Genomic DNA, 23,958 nt, shown 5'->3' with positions numbered 1-23,958 from the left:
CTCCATGTGACTGCAGCGGAACTTGGGGTCGGTCGACCAACAAGGGAGACAGGTGCCCAAGCTGGGATGCAGCACCCCCAGCCGTCCCAGAGCTCTGGCTGGCCTGCGTTACAGTTTTCCCCCCCCATGAGGTTTGGGGACCCTGCCGGTGCTCCCTGGGACTGGCGCTGAACTTGGGGATGATCTGCTAACATGTGAGACAGACGCCAAAGGCCGGGGACATCACCCCGACCACCCAGGAGTTCTGGCTGGCCTGCATTTAAGGTTTTCCCTTCGGGGAGTGATAGGGACCCTGCCGGTGCTCCTTGGGACTGCTGCTGGACTTGGGGACTGTCGACCAACAAGGGAGACGGGCGCCAAAGCCCTGAGGCGGCACCCCCGGCTGTCCCGGAACTCTAGCTGGCCTACATTAGTGTTTCCCTCCGGGAACGGATTCAGACCCTGCCGGCGCTCACTGGGACCACCACTGGACTTGGGGATGGTCACCCAAACTCGGAGGCAGCAACCCCGGCTGTCCAGGAGCTCTGGCTGGCCTGCATTACAGCTTTTCCCTCTGGGATGCGATGCAGTCCCTGCTTGTGCCTTCCTGTGACTGCCGCTGAACTTGTGAATGGTCGACCAGCAAGGGAGACAGGCGGCCAAGTACGGGGCCATCACCTAGACCATCCTAGTGCTCTGGCTCGGCTGCGTTACAGCTTTTCTCCCCAGGAAAGGATGGGGACCCTGCCGGGGCTCCCTGGGACTTCCGCTGGACTTTGGGAAGGTCACCCATCATGGGAGACAGGCTCTCAAGCCCGAAGGCGCCCAAGCCTGGAAGCAGCAACCCCGGCCATCCCGGAGCTCTGGCTGGCCTGAGTTACAGCTTTTCCCTCTGGGAAGGGATGGGCACCCTGTTTCCCCCTTTCTTTGCTCACCTTCTCTATGCCTGTACACATGCATTGACGAATTTGGGTCCACTTAAGCGATAATAAACTGTTTATATGTTTGTTCCTCGTGACTGGTGTGTCTTCATTTTTTGCAGTAGCCTCATATATTTGGACTAACACAAGACCGAGGGCAGCAGTCCCTACTATCCTGGAGCTCTGGCTAGGCTGCGTTGCAGCTTTTCCCTGCGGGAAGGGATGGGGACCCTGCCGGGGGTGCCTGTGACTGCAGCGGAACTTGGGGTTGGTCGACCAACAAGGGAGACAGGTGCCCAAGCTGGGATGCAGCACCCCCAGCCGTCCCAGAGCTCTGGCTGGCCTGCGTTACAGCTTCCCCCCCCCCATGAGATTTGGGGACCCTGCCGGTGCTCCCTGAGACTGGCGCTGAACTTGGGGACGGTCCACCAAAAAGGGAGACAGGCTCCCGAGGACGGGGCCATCACCTCGACCATCCTAGAGCTCTGGCTGGGCTGAATGACAGCTTTTCCCTCTGGGAAGGGACGAGGACCCTGCTGGGGGTTCACTGTGACCGCCACTGGACTTAGGGATGGTCGCCCAACATGGGAGACAGGCGCCAAAGGATGGGGACTTCACCCCCATCGTCCCCCCCCCCCCCCCCCGACCATTCTGGAGTTCTGGCTGGGCTGCTGTTAGGAAAGATTTCATTTATCTGAAATTTTCCCTCCATTTATGGAGCCCCCCCCCAAACCTTTTGCTTTTGTTTGGCTTTCCTATCCTGAATTTTGCCAGTGGAGCCTAACCTTCAGCTGAACACCCCTGGGCTTTTGCTCACTTGTTATGGGGAAACTGACACGTCCTTCAGACTGTCAGTATGGGGAAACTATGTTTCCTTTAGTCTTTGACTATCCTGCCATTCCTTGCTATTTTTAACAGTGCACAATGTAACCTCAGTACAATAGGCAGGGGTCCCTTTTTGTTTTATGGCCCTAGACTCCCTCAAATGAATTGTTGGTGATTGTACAAGTGTGCCTGTGACAAACTGGTGGCAGCAGTTACTTTTTATAATGTTTTACTTCTTTTTACCGCATTTGGTTCAAGACGGTGGCCAGGTCTGAATAGAGCCGAGCCACAAAGTATTTTGTTCTGTCCCATGGCCATTTTGTCCCTTGCCTTCACCCAGGTCGAGTAACCCGGGTTTTCCTTATTTGGGCATGCAGCATCCCACGAAACCCGATGTTTTTCGCAGGCTACTGCCTGTCACGTGTGTACCCAGGATGCGGGCTGGGTCTGTTTTGTCCCAATCCACACTACTGGTGCCAGGATGTCTGGAGTGCCTTAATGAATGAGACCACCGTGGAGGAGCAAGAGAGCAGATCTTCGATGGGAAGTACTTGAGTTTGGCGCAAAGTTAATCTTGGATAAGAGAAGGGGCTCTGCATCCATTCCAGGTCAATCAACGGAGTTCTCACCGAACTACAGAAGGAGCCAAGTCTCCTGCACGAAGGAACGGACCTGTGAAACCGCCGGAGACACTTTGAAAGGTTTTGGCATCCTCCACCTTCTGCTGGCCTGTTGGCCCTCTGCTTTCTTCTTCGATGAAGAAGGCCTTACCAAGGCGCTTCGGCCCTTTGGAGTAGTGTGAGCAATTACTCCCTGCGCCCCTTGCTTACCCACCGAACGAGCCCCTTAGGAAGTGTTCCTGGGCTATCCAGTGAACTGACTAGCTCTACCTCAATGTACCCCGCTGCCATCTCGAGTGCAAGCCCGACACTTGGGACATCACTTGCATGTGATCCTATGCACTCTGTGCATTCTCCTGCTAAATTTCGCATTAGGAGAATGCGTAACACTGCCCGCACCTGTGGTTCCCGTGTCACTACCTGTTGGTGACGGTCGCTGTAGATCCCCTGATGTTCTGCTCTCCTGTGCCCTGAAGTTCGCTGCGCCAGAATTTTCTTCATACCTCCTCCGGAAGCTAGTTCTCCCTCCGTAGCTGCTGATAGCCGGAGCCCAGTGAAATTGCAGGACTTGAACCAACCAGCAACCTCGACTAAACTGGCAAAGTTTGGTCCGGACTGTAACTTTTATGCACGAGTATCCCTTAAAAGGTATTGGAACTTGCCTGGGTTAGCCTGCGCTCCTTAGCTATTCTCACCATTTGAACACTGATTTGCCGCCAAAGGCAAGGCCTACACGAATAGTGGGAACCAATTCTTCATCGCCTCAAGCCCCTTCCTGACTTGCTACAGCCCTCCTAATAAGACCCGCTTTACCTGTGCAATTTTGTGTTTTTACGCACAACTGTACTCTTGACCACAAGTCTCCACTCTTCTTAGGGCTGAACTCGAAGGTTAGGCAACAACGCTGAAGAATTGCCTAATGTTACTACTGTGCTAATTCAACCCTCTCTTTACAGGTCATGGCTGTATTTTATAACTAAATTGCATTAGGAAACGTAATGTACGTATATTGTATAGTATAAGGATTTTGTGTGATAACTGTTTTTGCATTGCTAAAGTTACTGGTTTCTATAGGTCCGGCCGACAATGAATGTATAGATATTTTTCATGTACACTTGTCTAATAGTATTTTTGTAGTTCATTGCTGTGTGTGCTCATTGTGGGCTTCTGATCACTCTCACCCCTCCTGAAACATAGTCTTCATCGCCTGCCATGCTACCTAGATTAGTCTGGCTTGTCCAGAAGGTTCCCGTGTTTCACTAAACCGAGGGTGGCCTCCTTAACTTCTGCCCACCAGGTCAGAGTTTAGAAATCCATCTTAACAAATTGGTTTATAGCGGTGGGATAAGATCAGAGGTAGCTAGTGTTGCGCACTAGTAAGGTACCCAGGTTACACCTGAGAGACATAGGGTTATTACAAGTATGCCGGTCTGGAAATAGCGGTGCCGGTCGCACCATACCAGCACCTTTTTCCAGACCGGCATAGTCTGATTCGCGATGCCGCAAATTGTCACCGCAAGTGACCTACTGTATCCGGCAGCACTGTGAACGGAATCTGCGGAATGACGCGTCGTCCGTGCCTGAAACACTCACAGCGGTAGTCTGGGCACATTCCGAGTACCAACTTCACAGAAACACTGGCATAAAAGTGGAGGTGGCACCGTGATGACCGTGCCGGAAACACCAGCATCGCGAAACAGGTGTTAAACAGTGTCAGGTGTGCAGGAACAGGCCACAGGTGGCCAAAATCAGCCGGGCGCCCACCATGAGCACTGTAAAAGCAAAACGACCACTCCCACACCCCTTCCAGTAGCAGTAGCAGTAATGGAGCTGGAGGCCCGGCATGCAGGGATATAACTGGAAGAGGCGGCGGAGGCACAGGAGGAGAAGGAGGGCCATCATGGCCATGCAGAATAGCAATGGCCAGCAGGTATCACACATCAGGCAGCCACCCATACCCTGCATAAGGGTCACACCCTTCAACCTCAGCCAAACACAGATACACACCCTGTACCGGCTAAACGGGGACACCATCACCTCCATAGTGGACCTGATCCTCAATGACCTTGTCAACCTCATCCAGATCTGTACTGCCCCCCCCCCCCGCTCAAGGTAGTGTCAGTGCTACATTTCCTTGCAACCCGCACCTACCAAAACACTGTGGGTGAACTGCATGGGCTATCCCATCCCTGTTTTTTGAGGGTCCTTTTTCAGGTTCTGGATGCCCTCCTGCAGCATGTCTCTGATCACATAGCCCTACCCAGAACACTTGACCAGGTATAAGCCACCAAAGTCGCATTCCATGCCTTGGTCGGCATGCCCAATGTGATTGGTGCGTTGGACCCCACACATGTTGAGCTGGTGGCCAGGCATGCCATTGAGGCAGTCTTACGGAACCGAAAACTTTACCACTCCCTCAATTTGCAGATGTTGTGTGATGCACACCACCTCATCACCCATTGCTGTGCAAGATTTCCGGGATCAACACACGATTCTATGGTGCTGAGGAACTCCATGCTGCTAGGGAACATGGCACCGCACAGCGGAGTGTGACATGTCCAGATGGAGCATGCACATGCCTAATAACAGCAAAGCTGGACTGGCACATAAAATGCACTACGGGTCCCAGAATGCATCACACCAATGGCACAAACCCTTGCAAAAACAAACTGAGCACAACCCCCACCCCCTGCAGCACAGACAAGTAATTCCAATGCAGTCCACCACTAGCATACCCCACAGCAGGTAGCCAGTTCACCACCCTGCTACAGGTGCACATACCCACATGCATGTGACATGAATGGCAACAAAATAGTCCAAAGTATGAATGGATGGTAGATATGACCATCATACGACATGCAAATGGAAGCCAGATTGGCACACGCATTTGTCAATGTTGCAGGTGACGTAGGCATAGGGTCATAGGGAAAGGTGGGTGTGAATGGACGATGGGAAAGTGACAGCAAACCACCCATCCACCTTGCATAGGGGCCAAGGCTATTGGCTGCATGGCAATCATTATCCTGCCATCGTCTCCTCAGTCAAATCAAATCCATTAATGGTGCCTTTCTCTGTATACATCCACATTGATCATTTTGCACGATTCATAGATGATCATCAACCACTCCCATGCAGCATATCATGGAAATCCAAATGCAAGTATGACTGCAGTCATGTAGTCATTCCCTAAATAAATCCAAATGCTATTTGTGGACGTAAACAAACGTTACCTCCTGTAACAGGTCAGACAGATTTGTATTTTGCCGGCCTGGAAAAAAGGCTCCTGGTAAGGCCACCGGCACACTTTGACCCAGACAAGCAAAATTAACAGTTTGACCATGTCATTCCATTGATGAATGTAGACAGAAAGCCGACAGATCACAGATTCAACACCTAACTATCCGTACAATTTAGACACCGCAATTTCCATTGACAATGCGCGTGGTACCAGGCTCATCTGAGACAAATGCTAGGGCCTCATTATGAGGTTGGCCGTAAGGGGTTAACGGCAACGGTAAGGGTGCCGTTGTCGTTAACCCCTTACCGCCGCATTACGAGGTCCCTTAGCGGCTCCCGCTAAGGGACCAGGGAGCTAATAACGGGCCGCTATTAGCGGGCCTGTTATTAGCTCCTTCCCCATTCCCATTGAGCCCTATGGGGGCTTGAATGGGAATGGGAAATGGTTCTCAGAATGGGGATTTACCGGGTCCTCCAAGGTTGGAATGACCCAGTAAGTACCTATTCCGAGAACCCGGACCGGGTATACGGTAAGGGGTTGTTAGGGAGAATTCTCTCTTTAGGCTGAATTTCCTAACCTTGTGAGTCCCCCAGCAGCTTTGCTGGATTTCTGGAGTTTGTTTTTTTCTCCTGCCAAGAGTGAGACTCTTTTTTCTCCTACTCTTGGACATGATTTATGGTGTTCCTTTGACTGTTAATGTGTTTTATGGGCTATGGGGTCCTTTACTCCATAGGGTCTCATGTGTTTTTACTATGTGTTTTACACAGCACCCTCCATGCAGTGAGACAGGGCTGTCATAGTGACACCCCACCATAGACTCCATACCCTGGGACTGACTACTGTCTCCCAGGGCATGTAAAGTCACCATTGTCTTTACTATTCCCAAATTATTAACAGAAACCAGTACAAACCATCATATTGTGGACGTACTGGTCGGGGCAATTCGATTGCCCCGGGGTCTGTTAGTCGAGGGGGCACGTCTCCGTCCCCCCTGATCGAGTTTTGGCTGGTGGCAGTGGATACTACTTTTTATATTCGACCGCAAATATATCCCTATGGGATTTTCCCATTGTTCGAGGCTACCAACTTTAATTATTTAATTCTCATAGCCTCGAACATACCGCTGGTTTATTTATTTAATATTAATTCGCTGGTTGGTATTTTTTGGCAGGACTCAATTCTAAAATGGCATTTGTGTTCTGTTCTGTGACTCCAACCCAAGTCGAACACTTTGTTCCACTTTTTGGTGGGCTTCTCCACAGAAGCCTCCAAAAGTGGTGCCACTCTGTCTGGGTACCACAGGGGGTGTAGGAGGGGGTTTAGGCGCCCTGGACTGAGTTACCTTGGTAACTCAAGTCGCACTCTTGTGTGATTGGCCAAAGTGGTGAGCCGGCCGGCTCACCACTTAGCATGTTTGATTGACAGCTAGGCTGAGTGAATGGGGGTGTGCTGCATAAAAGCAGGGCTTTGGGGACTGGAACTTCAGAAGTCGCCACAGGACCTGAGAATCCAACGAGGGAGAAGCTGAGCCGACCTACCACGACACCACTGGTGGAGCCCTGCGGAACTGGCTGGAGAGGCTTCTTCCCCTGACTGGTGGGCACAACCATTTTACCTTCTTCTCTTCGCACCCCAGACCGGCTTGTGGTCGAATTGCCCGTGCCAAGCACCCCGGCAACCGGATAGCCACTTACCACTGGACCGCGAATCAAAGGACCGCTCCTTTTACCTGAGAACTCCGCGGCTGGTTTCTTCCCTGGCAGTGCAACGGACTCCTGTCTTCCTCCCCGACGAGATCCTCTCTTCCCCCGGACGAAGCACCGACCTGCATCCGCTGCCAGGAACAACTGCCCCCGCTGGAGTATTCTCACCACTTTAAGGTACCGTGTACACCAGGCCTCCCTTTCTAAAGATTGCTACAAGGTAATAATAACCCCTTAACCTTCTGGACTGGACTGGCCGCCTTGATCTCCTAACTGGTCCCTTTCTTTGGTCCAACTCTTTTTGAACCTTTTCAAGACTTTTGTGTACTGCCACCGTGTGACCTTGGACACATTTCGTTTGATCCTCTTAAAGTGGATCCAGCCTACTGAACTCGAACTTCACGGTTTTACTTTGCCTTCCACTCTTGTTGTGTTCTTGTAAAAGTGTTGGGACCTGTTTCAATTTACTCTCTGCTTTTCTCTCCCTTTTAAAACGAATTATTAGAGTGCCATCTGCGTTAAGCGCTCACCGCTGTCTGAAAATAAGTGGGGCTTTACTTAAGACTTGTCTAATATTCTTCTAAGGGAGTGTATATCTTTTAGTGACCGTGTTTTTGAATTGCTCACTATTAGTGCCTGTGTGTTTTTCTAGATGTGGTTTTAAATAAATAATTATATCTCTTTTACATCAAGCCCTGGTCAGTGTTTACTTGTTCTACTGTGTTCTTTTGACCTATTGTGAATACTCTGTATACTGCCTAACTCTTCTTGAGGGAAGTCTGACTGCTCAGCCACAGCTACCAAGTGAATCTGTGTGGTACAGACTGCTACCAAGTGGGTTTACTGCCAAACACCTGTAGTCTTAAATCTTTTGCAGTGGTCCCAGAGGGAACTGCACAGGTTTCTGCCTAACAGGGGGTAGCCATGGTGCTAACAGCTCCATGGCTACCTCCTACCTCGTAATGAGGCCCAAAGTCTTCTGCCAATTGAATGTAATAACTTTCATGTGTAAACGACCAATATACAGACAGTACCAACATGATACTGGCACCACAATGATTGCCCCCCATTTTCTGGTCTTCCTGTGCAGGTGATGCTGTGAAGAACTGCTCTCAAACCTTGACTCCAATACCCCCCGTGTCCCCATCTTACCTGATCTCTTTTCTGCCTTTGACACGGTCAACCATGCCATCCTGCTCAGACGTCTCCATGATAACCTGAGTATCACTGATCAGGCCATGGCTTGGCTGACCTCTTGCCTCTCTGATCGACCCTCCCATGTCCAACTTGGGTCCTTCCTCTTCTCTATCTCTATCTGTGGTGTTCCCCAGGGGTCTAACCTCTCTTCCTGGCTGTTCAGCCAATACCTGGCACTTCTTGGCCACTGCATTTCCGCTCTCTGCCCCAACTTTCAGTGCTATGCGGACGACACTCGGCTCATTTTCAGGCACCCTTCCGCCACCTCTTCTCCTTCTCTCATCTCTGACTGTCTTTCCGCTATCCAGGTGTGGTGTGCCGGCAATGATCTCTGCCTTAATGCCAGTAATACTGAGATTCTCCTCATCGGCACACCTGCTCCCTCCTTTCCTATCGCTCTCTGGCCGGCCTCACTTGGCCCTCTTCCTTCTCCCACCTGTGAGGCTAAAAACCTTGGGGTTATCTTCGACTCCACACTCTCCTTCTCTCCTCAAATCTTTAACGTCTCTAAGAAGTCACACTACCAGCTGCACCTCCTCAGAGGTATTCTTCTTTCCTCTCCTTCCCCCAGCTGCTCGCTGTCTCCAGCGCTGTGGTTCTCTCTAGGCTGGACTACTGCAACAGCCTCTTCCTAAATCTGCCTGCTTCTACTCTCCACCCTGTGCAACTCATCCAGAACAGGACTGTGAGTCTTGTCTTTGGCCTCAAGCCCAGGGACCGTATCTCTCCAGGCCTGAAATCTCAGCACTGGCTCCCAGTGGCTGCGAGGATTAAGTTCAAAACCCTCTGCATTGTCCACAAGGCCTTCTGGGGCCTCAATACCTTCAACTCTCTCTTCCTAAATATCTTCCTTCTCAAGCTCTTCGCTCATCCGCCTCCAGCTCCCTCAGGGTCAGTCGCTTCTCCAAGCAATGAGTTGGTGGTAGATCTCTTTCTCCGGCTGGGGCCTCCCTCTGTAACAGCCTCGCTGCCTGCCTGATACTTGAGGAGAACCACCTCTGGTTTCCGGAAGCACCTCAATACCTTCCTCTTTGCTTCTGCTTTCTCTTCTACTCTCCCCTGCTGAATTCCTGACTGAAACTGCACTGGTCACCTGGCTACCCTCTGTTCTCTGGCCCAGGTCCCACTTCCCACCAACTGTGCTCCTGCACTGCCTTCCTGGCATCCCCTGCACTTGGGGGCTGTTTTTGTGTCCCTACAGCCCCCACCAGCTCTTGACACTTGATGGGCCTCATTACAAGGGTGGCGCTCCCGTAATGAAGGGTGCCGGTACGGTACAGTCACCCTTCATTACAGGAGCGCCTATTACGATGTTCCCTTTGCGGGACCCGGAACAGACGTCTGGTCAAACCAGACGTCCTTTCCGGATCCTGCGAGGGGAAGAGGGAGCTAATAACGGGCCATTCGTAATGTGCCCGTTATTACCTCCCTCCACATTCACATTGAGCCCTATGGGGGCTCAAATGGGAATGGGGATGGGTTCCTGCAAGGAGGAATCACAGGGTCCTCCAATGTCGGAATGACCCGGTATTTCCTCATTGCAGGAACCCGGTATTGGAGCCCGGTATGGAGGCAGCCATGGCGCTAATAGCACCATGGCTACCGCCATACTCGTAATGAGGCCCGATGTCTGCACTTACCCCTGCACTTTCCACAAGCTGGCTGCAGTTTTTACCTATTATTTTATTTATTCTATTTATTTATTACTTGATCCTATGTACTGCACTGCTTCCTCCCCCGTACTTCCCCTTTCCCGCTCCCCTGCACTTGCAAGATCTTAATGTCTCCTGGCCTAGTAAGATCGTTGTCCCTGTCTTCCCTATGTTCCCACTCCCTTGCCTTGTTGCACCTTGAAACACTTACGTATATGAGCGTTATAAATGCCATATAATATCATATCATCATATCTTATCATGCTGGATACCCCTTGATGCCATGGCTGATGACCCCGGTGAGCTAACCACAGAACCAGCATGAGCAGGGATACAACCGTGCTCACATCAGGACACGGTGCACAACTGAGTAGACATTTGGCTTGTTAAAGGCAAGGTTCCGCTGCCTTAGCAGATCAGAGGGTGCACTGATGTACAACCCTGTGAAGGTGGGCAAGATAGTTCTGGCCTGTGCCATGTTGCATAACATGTGTGTCAGGTGCAGCATCCCACTCCCCCCGGACATGGACATGCACCCACCTTATGAGAATGACAGTGATGAGGAACTGCCATTGCCACATCGCAGGGATGCCATGGATGGCTGTGAGCACATAACACAAGTCCATGGCCTAGGCCAGCTAACGCACTCAGCACTGTACAGAATATTAAACATTCACATTATAAACAAATGCCTAGTCATGATGGTTAGGAAAGGTTTCTCTTTAGTGCACTTTTCCTTCCATCTTTATGGAACCCCCAAACGTTTTGCTTTTATTTTTGAATCTGACCTGTACTTTTTGCAGTGCAGTGAAGCCTTAAGCTTCACCACACTTGCTTTTGCTCATATGTCATGGGGAAACTGACATGTCCTTCAGGCTATCAGTACTGGGAAACATTGTTCCCATTAGTCGTGTTACTGTATTACTACTTTTGACTACTTATGTATCACTTGTGGTAACGTTTTATCACTGTACACAGCAGTTTACACTGCAGTACAATGGGGTACATTTCTGTTTTGCCCTATACTAACACTCAGAGGATTTTTGGCTACGCTAGGTGTGCTAAAAGGATAAGCTGGTGGCCTCAATGACTTTTTCTCCACTTTTTGGGAATTTTCGTTTTAGCCTTACCACGTTTACCGTGTTTGGCTACTAACTGTGGCTACTGGTCAAACATGGGTGTGCCAAGAGATTTTTCACTTGTCCTTTTGTCATCTTCAGGGAGGGGGGGGTCGGGGTGTGTGTGTGTGTGTGTCTCTAGTCCTGCCAAAGGCGCCAGGACTGACTCCAAGAGAGTCTTGGATGAGGTTTTAAGGCCTTTGACCTGGCCCTAACTGGAAGGCTGACTTGTCAGTGAGGGCCAGGGGCAAGGGTCATGACAGATATCCTCCAGTGGATAGAAGCATTTGAAATGGCTTGTGTTATCCATGATGTTGATAATATAGATTGGGCTTAATGTTTACTAAGTATAGTACCTCAGACTGGTTGTGACTATATTCTGAAACTGAGTTTGGAAGAAAGAAGTCAGCATGAGTGCATCAAAGCTGCTTTGACTGCCAAGTTTGGTAAGACACCTGCCCAGTACCTTAAGAGGGTCAGTGATTATAAGAAGAGAGCGATTATGTCTTGGGTTTTTTGGGTGAGTGCTGCACATATGAACAAGATGGGATGGGTAGATGGTTACTAAGCCAAGTCCTTTGTTGAATTGTATCACCTCCTGTTTTTTTTTAACATTTTTCAGAAACTTGTTCACCAGAGCTGTGTCATTATATTGCTGCCCAGAATATTTTGGATCCTTTCAAGTTGGCCAAGTTGGCTGATAAGTGGGTCTCCCCTAGGGATCCCTCGTTGGTCCAAATATCTAGTGGGGATAAGTCCCGTGGTGGTGGGAGTAAGAGTAGTGATACTCATGCTGCAAAGCAGGCTCTCAGTGGATCCAGTTCAGTCCCTCGCATTCCTGGCACCTGTTGGGACTGTGGGGCCTTGGACCACAGGAAGGCTGACCCCAAGTGTAAAGGTAAGGCACTTAGTGTCCAGGCTATCAGCCTGACATACCCTTACTCTATGCCTGAGGTGGAGGCCACTGTCCTCCCCTCCTCTCCGGTGATCACCTTTGGTGCTCCTGTAGAGATATCTTTAGTGTCCCTTGGGGCCTGGGACCAGTACTGGCTACTATCCGACAGAACACTAGAAGATATTTGAGAAGTGTCCTCATAAATGGGCAGCCTTCCACTGGTTTGAGATACACTGGGGCTAGCATGACAGTGGTGGACAGGAGCCTGCTCAGGCCAGAGGACTATGTAGGTGCTCCTCTGAGAAGCACTACGTTAGCTGGTGGACCTCCCAAATTATCTCCTGTAACCCTAGTCACTATAAGATTGATGACAAGACAGCAAAGCTTCCTGTCCTGGTTCAGGACAATGAGCCTGCCAACATTTTGTTGGGGAATTACTTGGTCGAGATGGGGTTAATATCAGATGGGTTACCCCTGACTGCTGCTACAGTCACTAGGTCCCAAGTGCAACAGGGCCTGACTGATAGTGAGTTACCCAAGTCAAAGGGGAAATCCAAGGAGAAGAGGAAGAGTGTGAAGGGGGATCATTCTCTTCTTGCTGTTTCTACAGCCTCCACTGTGGCCTCAGCTCCTGAGAGACTAGGCCCAGTGCTGACCCTTGACTCAACTCCAGAGGCAGAAGAGCCAGATGACCCTCCTCAGGGAGAGTACTCAACTCAGTGCATCACTTTGACCTTCAATGCCTGCAGGCTGAAGGTGGGCCGCTAAGGCAGATATGTGTAAGGGTCAAAGAGTGCCACTCTCTACAGGGTCTGAGAGCATTTGCCCAAGTCCAGGCACAAGATGAATGTATTGGGAGGGTGAGCTTCTTTACAGTGAGCCCCCCTCAGCCTGAACCCGGTACAGGCAAGAGGTTGGTTGTACCCCAGGTATAAAGGCCCTTCCTGTTGCAGTTGGCACTTATGTGCACTTAGCTGGTCATCTTGGCACCAAGAAGACTAAGCAGAGGCTCTCAGCCCACTTATATTGGCCGAGAATGGGAGTATCAGTGGAAGGTCACTGCAAGACCTGACTCACTTGTCAGTTGTCAGGCAAGATTGGAGGCAGTGTCATTGCCCCACCGTAGCCTTTGCCAGTGTTTGGATCACCATTTGAGAGGGTGGGTAATGACATTGTCGGTCCCCTTGACGCTGCCACATCAGGTGGACACCGGTTCATCCTGGTAGATCATGCCAGCAGGTACCCTGAGGCTATTCCCCTTCGGACCATAACAGCCAAGGTGGTTGCCAGGGCTTTCCTGGGCATCTTTACCAGAGTTGGATTCCCCAAAGAGGTGATCCTGGATATAAGAACCAACTTCATGTCACGTTACATGCAAGCTATGTGGAAGGAATGTGGTATATATTAGTTCTCCACCTCCTACCATATGCAGACCAATGGTCTGGTTGAGAGATTTAATAAAACTCTGAAGGGCATGTTCGGTTCTTTGGAATAGCTACTAAGGAGAAATTGTGATATCCTTCTACCAGGCCTGCTGTTTGTTTACAGAGAGGTGCCTCAAGAGGGTGTTGGATTCAGAACCTGTGAGCTCCTCTTTGCACATCCAGTGATGGGCCCCTTGCCTTATTACGAGAAGGTTAGGAAGCCACCCCCCAGGTCCTGTCAAGCATGTGGGGGACTATATGTTAGGCCTCAGGAGGAGGATGGCACAGATGATGGGCCAAGCATCAGCAAATCTTAAAGCCAGCCAAGAATTGAAAAAGTACTGACATTACCGTAAAGCCTCACAAGTGGATTGGACTCCTGGTCAGGAGATCCTTGTGATTGAGCCTACCAAGCCTCGAGCTTTGGCGGATAAGTGGACTGGACCCTTCGGGGTAATCTCCAAGATAGGGGCAAGTCAATTATCTGGTGGACATGGGTATCCCTGGAGTAGCCCCTCAGATATTCCATGCCAACAGGCTCAAGCCTTTCCCCAGGAGAGGACAAGTCTCATGCCTCTTGCTAGCTTCAGAGCAAGAAGAGGATGAGAGTGAGCCTCTTCCTGATTTGCTGCATAGCAACCCTCAGGATGGCTCAGTGGAGGGAGTCCAACTCTCTCCAGATCTGACACCAGAGCAGCAGAGAACCTGCAGGGCTTTACTCAGGCAGTATGCCCCTCTGTTCGCACTGACACCAGGCCTCACCCCATGGTGTAGGCATGATATTGACGCTGGTAACAGTGTACTCGTCAAATATAAATGCTACCGGATGTCAGACACTGCAAAGAACCCAATCCAGGCAGAGGTCGCCAAGATGTTGAATATGGGTGTCATTGAACCCTCAACCAGCATCTGGTCCAGCCCAGTGGTCCTTGTCCCTAAGGCAAGTTCCCAGCACCAAGGATTGGAGGTTCTGTGTGGACTACATAGGAGTCCATGCAGTCACCAAGACTGATGCACACCCATTGCCCAGGGCTGATTAGCTTGTGGACAAAATAGGTGCTGCCAAGTTTGTGAGCACCTTCAATCTCACTCCAGGCTATTGGCAAATAGCTCTGACTGACCAGGCCAAGGAGAAAACGGGGTTCTCAATACCTGAGGTGCTCTACCAGTTTAGAGTCATGTTTTTTTGGGTTGAAGAATACCCCTGCCACTGCCACCTTCCAAAGGTTAGTCAATCATGTTCTCAGTGGGCTAAAGCCTTTTGTGTGGCCTATCTAAATGACATTGCTGTCTACAGTTCTACCTGGGAAGAGCATTGGACACACCTGGATAAGGTGTTGCAGGCCATGAAATTGGCCCACCTCACTATTGAGGTAACCAAGTGCCAGATATCACAGGGGAACGTTACCTACCTTGGTCATGAGGTAGGAGGGGGTCAACTCCAACCTCTCCCTAGTAAGGTACAAGCTGTACAGAAATGGGAGACTCCCTCTACTCAAACCCAGGTGAGAGCTTTTTGGGCCTGACTGGGTATTACTGAAACTTCTTGGCAGACAATGGCACCATAGCTGCACCTATGACAGCTCTGACCTCACTCAAACAGCCTAGGAAGGCACAGGACTGTCAAAGGACCTTTGATGGCTTGAAGGGAAGTCTGTGCAGGGCACCTGTTTTGTGTGCCCCTGACTACAGCAAACTCTTTATTGTGCAAACTGATGCCTGTGACACAGGAATTGGAGCTATCTTGTCTCAGGGAATTTTAGAATATTTTGATCAAGACTCTATACTGCCTCACTGCAAATCCAGTCAAATCAATGAGCGAGCCCCTCTCCAATGACTGTAAAAGAGACGAGTTAAGGTAAATCAAGTACACCCCCTGTTCTATCGAACTTGTTCACCCTAGATGTGTCAACATTACAGACCTACCACACAAAAACTCCCTTCCTGATCTCTTGAAACTGAAACCCCCACCAACTTTGTGAATAACTATTGCCTGACCTCTCTTTACCCCGTAACGTGCCAGTACACCCCCTGAAAGGCCCTATCCTAGGACCTGGTTTGAGGATGATTAAAGTGAGAGGTAGTCACGAAACTTGTTGCATGATATCACTGCCTTTCTTCAGATGATTCCTTTTCCATTTGTCAAAGATGTAACTTGCATTTAACAACCCATGAATCTAAATGGGGGAGGGGTTCACTTCAGAGACATTGTTCTTCCCAAGGAATGCCTATGGAAGCTAGTTGGCTTTGTCAGTTGCTAGTTCATGATGCATGCACAGCTGAACACTCCTAGTGCTGCTCCACTCAGTCTTTCATGGGATTATGCTACAAGGCAACCGGGTATGAACTAGCAACTGACTGAGTCTCCCATCACAAGCACAGCATTACCATTCTGGCAGGTATCATAAAAAATGTGCATTTTGTATTTAAATCCTATTGTGATTTTGGGCAATGTCACTAGCTCAATGTGCCGTAGATGTCACCTTGTTGCTAATATGACATTAGTTCCCACAGACATTCCTTAGGGAGAATGAGAAGGAGGCCCCATAAAAAAATATGTGCCCCACCCACCAGGGGTGTTGCTAGGTCTGGAAAAGATCTGGGGCTACACTAATGTCGGGATTGTCGGGACTCGGGGCTAGCTAGCCTTTTGGTTGTAAACCCTGAGATTCTATCCGGGGCTACAACCAAAAGACCCGGGGCTATAGCCCCCTAAGCCACCCCCTAGCAACGCCTCTGCCACCCACACATTGTTTCTAAACGTAGTCCCTCCCCTTAATTTAAAGCTTTAGCCCCCCCACCACCCAAGTTTCGGTCTAGTTCCGCCCTGATCGAACACTACTTCCCACATTGATTGGTACTTGGGCATCTCTCTGTGCGCAAAATTAGCGTATTCTTTTAAAGTGAACAAAATGTATTTGTGGCGGTGCTTCTATGGGCCAAAACCAAAACTGCCCCCACAGGTAGCAGCCACCATATGGGGACTGACTATATGATCACTTTTTGATTCTGACGGAGTTTACATAGCAAGCTGCCTGCATCTTTACAATCGTGCATCATTTGGCATGTATGACCCACTACAGATCATCACACTGATAAATCAGGGACATGAGGAAGGGACGCTGATCATGATGTAGAATAATTTCTTCCCAGTGTGAGAACCAGTGGGGGGCAAATAGGACAAGTCATAAATTGACCCCACTTGTTTTGTTTTTCTTCCTTTTGTTGTTTCCTTGTTTGTTTATATGCAGGGACGTCATTTGGGGGTCACAGGTGCGACGCCTGAGCTCTCCCTTGCTACCCCTATGGTTTTACTTGCTACCCCTAAGAACAAAAAAAGTTTTTTTTTTTTAGTTTTTTTTTTTAAATGATGCTCCTGGGCTGTGGCCAGTACCATGTGGTTCTTTGTTTCTGGAGTGGCTGGCTTTCTCGTTCAGACCTCTTAAAAAAAGGGGCACGGGGTTCCACATGTGTAACCCTTTGAGCAGTGACCCTTAAGAAAAAATAGGAATAACAATGGATTTGTCTTTCTCGAAGTCTATAAAATAATTTCTAGACTAAAGGTTTATTTCAGGCACACCTCAGGGGGTGAGCCACTGCGTTAGTTTGTTCTTAAACACCTCAAATTCATAATGCAGACACAAACTTCCAAAAAGCATTTAGAGTAGAATAAGCATCCATTTCGGACTTTGTATTTTCATTTTCGCAAGTTGCAGTTATAGCATGTTTTTTTCTGCCCTTGTTTCTGTTCTGATCATCACAAGACATTCAATCTCGGTGTCATTGGTCACTTGACAAAATCCCTGTCCCTAAAAGCTTGTGTACAGTGTAGAAATGTTTGACCATAGCACATGAAGTAGCCTTTGATTTCATTGTGCCACAATTATGCTTTATTGTAATGTGTCTATCTTTCCTATCTCCATGACATGCTGTCAGGATGTTTGTTTGCATGTCTGAGGTAATGAGTGCCCAGAGTACGATGCCGTGTAGGTGCGCTGCTTTCCATGCGCTACTCTAAATTCTTTCATACACAGTTATGAACTTTCCAATGGTATGCATTTTGCCAACCTCCGAAGCCTGAATGAAAAGTAGATCCATGCCGGCTTAACATGTGGCCAACTTTGCACCACACCTGCAGATGAACTGGCCTACTGTTAAATCCCAGTTACCAGTTTAATGTTATCCACTACAGAATGTACTTTGCTTTCTTACTTTGAGAACATTCAGGCAAGTAATTGCACATTTTACTATAGCTGGTAAGCTAGCTCAGTGGGTTGAGTGCACACTGCTGTGAGGTGTGTATGATCTGCAGGTTTGTATACTGGCAAGGCCAACTCAGCCTTTCATGCTTCTGAGGTTGATAAATGAGTTCCAACACAGGTTGGGTGATATTGTATATATATTTGTTCTATATAAAGCGCTTAAGCGTAAGTGCTATATAATAACACATCATTATCATTTGGCCTTTGACGTATGCTTGCACATACAGTAATTTGGTAATATGGGCCTAAACAAACTGATATTAACGATACATATGGTGATCCACTCTTGTATGAAATGTATATTGCATTACAGTGATAACGTAACGATGTTTTTTGTAGGGTACTTAGCAACAATGCTATGTGATGCCGCTTCCTGTTTTGTAAAGGGGTGACAGGTCGTGTTCCATCCCTTTCCGTGATGCCAATTCGGGGTGGGGTCAAATGACTTCACTTCCTGTGATGTCATCCAATGTCAAGGGTCGTGTGATGCCACATCCGCTAACCCTGGCATTTTGGTGAAATGACGTCCCTGTTTATACGTGGTTCAACATGTTCTGCAATAACTCTGCCATACGAAACTATAAAGCGTGTACCTTCGCAATTGGCCCCAAGCCCAATAATCAATAATTTATTGTTTTATATGCCATGCTCTAGTAGGAAGAAGCTAAATAAGTCTCCGAACCCTCACACCTTAGGGCTTAGGGACGCCAATCACTATGCCAACCAGATGTGTTTAAGACACTGCTGTGAGTCTCAGAATGGATAAGACAGGTAAACGTGCATTTGTTTTACCCCAATCTTTATTTGACTGAAGGCGTGAAAAGGAAGGGGCTGTTATTGCAGTGTTGGCTCTGCCTCACTTTTCATGTATGTGCTGCCTTTGAATTTGTTCAGCTACTCATTTGTGTTGTATGGAATTCTCAATACATGTTTATTTTAAAAAAGGAAGAGATACTAGCAACACGTTTTTCTTTCGTATTTACGAATAATGATGCAAGTTTGTATGTTTCTTTTTCAGATTAGTTACTGGAAACAATACAATTCTGGAATGCTAAATCGTGAAACAACACGCATATTGGTTGGTGCAACAGAAACTTATATTGATCGAAAAGGAAAGTAAGTATATATTTTTAGTTTATCATATGGGGAGTGTGTTATTTGCATGATATGTAACTCTCTTTTCTCCAAGAAGATAAATCATATAATCTGAAGCATGGAATGTACCATAGCAGCGTCACACAAGGGCAGATCGACCAGTTTCTTCCAACACTTTTTGTGAATATATGTACATTTTGACGATTCAGTGTGTTAATGGTCTTTAAAATATGTTCTTGTGAAACATTCTTCAGAAAACGACTGTCTTCTATATTCATTTAACCTAATATAGACAACACTCCTACGTCTCCACCCCTACCGCCATACTTTTTTGTTCATTTTCATCCAATCGGGATGAAACAGGCACATTTGCACTGCAAAAATAGCCTACAAGTTTAAATTTGGGGGCAGATCTCATGCACACATGGGGGGGTGGACATGGCGTAGGCAACTCCACCCATCAGAAATGCTGTAAGTCTGTTTTCTGTGTGGGCCAGGCTGGTGGAATAGAAGTACTCCCAGTACTCTTCTTTGCTGCATTTATTTTTTTGTACTTGCTATTTCCAGGTTCCCTCTTTCCCTTCCCTTGTTTCATGTTGTGGATAAAGCAGGCTTTTCTATCCGAGGATCGTGCTCGCATCAATACTCGGCACGTGACCCACATTCCCTGTGTTTTGAATATCTGGGTCCTGATCACCACTGGGACAAGAGTAGGGCCGGCAAGTCCTTGTCACACTGTGCCATCAGGAAGAGATTGGAGTGCAGGGAGGAGATATTCAAAGTGAATCCTCAGATGCTTTGTGGAAACTCTTTTTTTTTTTTTAAAAACTAGTTTATTCAATTTTTAACAATACAAATAGATATCAGAATACATTGCAGTTAATACATCCCAACTTGAACAAAAATTACATATTAAAGAAAAAACTGTGAGCTTTCCCCTTCCTTTAATATGATCTGAAACATAGAAGGTTAAATTACGGGGTGGGGAACAAAAAAACACAAACAACCCACACCAAGAAGGAAAAATCAATCTGCAAATGTTGTCAGATACATATTTCAATCTATGAATATTAGCTGAAGTTCAGAAAATTATTAAAAATAGACTTATCTTAATATCCAGATTTCCTCAGATCTCCAACTCTTCTCTATCTTTGACAGTTAATCCAATTCCAAACTCGGAAAACCACCCCATACTTTATCAAATAGCCTCTCCTTCTTCTGTAAGGACATTACAACTCTTTCAATATTACATATTGAGTACATTTCCTCCATCCATGATTCTGATGTTGGGAATACAGATGATTTCCAATTACGTAGAATTATCCTTTTCGCAGCCAAAGAACCTTTCAAGATCCATGTTACTTGGTGATACCGTAGATCCTCTAGATCAGTGTCTTCGCCCAGAATCAACGTTTCAAAGTTAAAATCCCCCTCTTCACTCAAAACTGTATTCATCACATTGGTAATCCCTTTGGAAAATGCTCTCACTCTGTAGCAGCCCCAAAGCATATGTTCAAGAGAGCCTTGCAAAAGTCCACATCCCTGGCATGCATTTGTTGAGCTCAAACCTTGCTTGTGCATACGCTCCGGAGTCCAAAATACTTTATCCAGTAATTTCACTCCTCCCAACACTGCTGTGACATTTCGTCTTGTAGGCAATACGACCAGCAGGTCAAGAGCTTGTCATTCCCTCCGTCATTCCCTCCTGAATTTCTGCTCAGGAGATTATACATCTTTGATGCCATATGGCCCTGTCCTCTTTTGCTCTTAACACTAACCATTAAATCTGATGACTCAAGTGCTGACAAATTCCCTGCACCTCTTATTTTCCGATATTCCCCATAAGTGCATTCATCAAGACCACATTTTTTCCTCGATCTTTGTGGTTGATAGGACTGCCGCGGGATTCAGCGGACCCACCATGCTTGCCTCAGCAATGGCCCAGTCATCTTCTCTGATATGAATGGTGGGAAGTGTCTTGTTGTGAAAGCCTGATGATATTTTTCGAAATTCGGGATATTTACTCCTCCTTTTTAATTTTTGAGTTGTAATTTCCATAACTTTAATCTAGGTTTTTTGTTCTCCCATAGGAAAGACTGGATCAAACTATCTAGTTGTTTCAGTAGAGATTTCTTGGCAGGAAGCGGAATCCTGCTCATGACATAAGTGATTTTTGGAGCTGTTGTCATCTTGATGGCATTTACCTTCCCTCCTAATGATAGTCTAAGAGATTCCCATTGTTCAAATTCTGCCGATATCATATCCATTGTGAATTTCAAGTTTACATCCATCATTTCACTTGTCTCTTGTAAGCCATATTCCCAGGTACTTCATCTTTTGAGGGCATCACTTGAAGCCTAGGTTTTGTAACGGTGTATAGTGAAAGGTTTGAATACAAAAGGATCGAATGTAATAGTTTTGAATGAAAAGGACAGAAAAAAAAATTAAAATGCATGTTTTTTTTGTTTTATTTTTTTGGGGGGTCCACCCCAAAACCCCTGTTTTTTGGGGAAAAACTAGTATTTTTTCCTATACGAAGGCCAAAAAAAAAAAAATTTAAAAAAGGCATTCACATTTTTTTTTTCCGGTCCTTTTGATTCGAAACTATTGCAGTTCGAAACAATGGCCCTCATTACGAGTTCGGCGGAAGCCATGTCGCTATTGGCGGCATGGCTTCCGCCGAAATCATGTCGGGTCCTCGGAATGAGGATTTACTGGGCCATTCCGAGTTCAGAAGGCCCGGTAATTCCTCCCTCTGAGGACCCGGACACGGTCCGGACACGGTCCTTCCCCATTCCCATTTCAGCCCCTATAGGGCTGAATGGGAATGGGAGAGGGAGCAAACAATGGGCCATTACGAGATGGCCCGTTGTTTGCTCCCTCTTCCCCTCGCGGGACCCGGTAAGCACGCCTGGTTTTCCCAGGCGTGCTTACCGTGTCCCGCGAGGGGAACTCGTAATGCGGCGGTACGGAGTGAATAGCGCCGGCACCTTTTACGGCGCCGTTCACTCCATACCGACAGGGTCGTAATGAGGCCCAATGTATTCGACCCTTTGACTGGACACCTTTTGTAACATCAAACCATTACTCAAATGTGTGCAAGGCAAAGCTTCAGACTTAGACCAGTTGATTTTATAATTTGAAATGGAGCCGAATGCCTCAATCAAACCCATCAATGCAGGGATAAACTATGTTAAGTCCTGTACAACGAGGAGAAGATCATCTGCATAAAGCCATTGTTTCTTTGAAACTCTACAAAAGTTAATACCGGCAAGTCTGTTATCAGATCTGATTGCCACCTCCAATGGTTCTATTGAGAGTACAAAAAGCATGGGCGACAGCGGACAACCCTGGCGAGTCCCGCAATACAATTCGAACTTAGATTACTTTTTCCCCATTAGTAATCACTTCTGCCGTAGGGATTTTATAAAGCTATTTAACCCAGCTCAAGAATTCAGGACCAAAATTAATTCTCTCCATTGTTCTGAATAGAAACTCCCATCGAACACGATCAAAGGCCTTCTCTGCATCTAGTGATAACGCAACCGATTCCACTTTCAACTTGTTTGTTTCCGTCATTGTTAACAAATGTTTCTGCGTATTTGTTGCTGAAACTCTCCCTTTTATAAATCCTGCTTGATTTGGATGAACCAGCTTTGGCAACACCATCTCCAATCTGCCCGCCAGTATCTTAGATAGTATCTTACAATCAGAATTGATTAGACTGATTGGTCTATAATTGCCAAGATCTAGAGAAGGCCTCCCTGGTTGCAGGAGTAATGATATTGTGGCATGCCTAAGTGTAGTTGGTAACCTATCCTTGTCGTTAGAATGAGTGAAAGTATCCCTGAGTAAATTTAGGACCTCTTAAACCATAGCTCTGTACAATTCTGCAGGAAAACCATCTGGACCTGGGCACTTTCCTGTATTTAGGTCACATATTTCCTTCTTAATCTCATCCAATGTAATTTCAATTTCCAAACTATTTTTCTCCCTGTCTGTAAGACTTTCTAAAGGTTGGCTCACCAAGCAATTGTCTATCAGAGCTGGGTCAACTGTCTGGGACTCACTATATAGTTTTTCATAAAAGCATCTAAGTTCATCATTAATTTCTTGTGGGTCATCCGTCACACCACCTACTTCCTTTTCTATCGCACAGATACTCTGCTCTCAGCTCTCACATGCAAACGATGAGCCAACAGACTACATTTCTCTCCTCCCTCATAATAGGTAAATCTTGCCTTAAAAAGTGCTTTCTGCCTTTTCACTTAGTTTCTTGTTCAAATCATACTTCATTTTCATGAGCTTCCGCCTTTTCTCTTCATCAGATGAACCCATCATGTCTTTTTCCAACTCTTTTACAGACGCACTAAGAGCCACAAATTTGTTGTCCTTTTCTTTCATTTTAATTCCATAAAGTCTCATAGGCACCCCTCTCATGATGCATTTGAAACTCTCCCACACTGTATCAATTTCCGCTTCTCCATTCAAATTACCTTTAATGTACTCTTCTGCCACTTTCACCAACCCCCCCCCATTTCATCATCATCCAATACTGCTTTATTCATTCTCAAAGTTTGTGTTTTATTTGATGAATAATCAAGAGCTAGTCACATCGTAACGGCAGCGTGATCTGAGAGAACAGTACTTTCAGCTTTGCAACTCTTAAAATTCTGCATCACTACTCCTGAGGTCTAGATGTTGTTTATTCTTGAGTATATATCATGCGCCCCGCTTGGAAAGTATATTGCCTTCCGGTTGGAAGTTCTAATCTCCAAACATCTAATAGACAAAAGTCCTGCATTAGTAGGTCTAATGCCTCCCTGTCCTCCTTCCTACCATCTCTGAGTCTGCGGCTGCTCCGGTCAAGAACAAGGTCTGAAACCATATTGAAGTCGCCCCCTATAAGGAGATTTTTACTTCCTGTATCAAGCAGATGACATCCAACTTTGCTCAGAAAAGGTTGATTTACATTTGGTGCATAGATATTACATATTGTCAGACCATGTCCTGAACACGTACGGATACTG

At 47.3% G+C, this 23,958-nt stretch overlaps 1 protein-coding gene across 1 annotated transcript in view; it reads left to right on the top strand.

Moving 5' to 3' along the window:
- Positions 1–23,958, top strand: part of LOC138505085 (sperm-specific sodium:proton exchanger-like) — a 3,031,181-nt gene that overhangs the window by 2,093,357 nt on the left and 913,866 nt on the right. Inside the window, exon 13 of the mRNA XM_069625402.1 lies at positions 18,852–18,949. Within this exon, the coding sequence (XP_069481503.1) occupies positions 18,852–18,949 (98 nt within the window). The remainder of the gene's footprint in view (positions 1–18,851; positions 18,950–23,958) is intronic.

This window comes from Ambystoma mexicanum, chromosome 11, assembly GCF_040938575.1.
Source record: "Ambystoma mexicanum isolate Mex_15411 chromosome 11, UKY_AmexF1_1, whole genome shotgun sequence".
Lineage (NCBI taxonomy): Eukaryota > Metazoa > Chordata > Amphibia > Caudata > Ambystomatidae > Ambystoma > Ambystoma mexicanum.
This window is presented reverse-complemented; position numbering and strand designations above follow the sequence as displayed.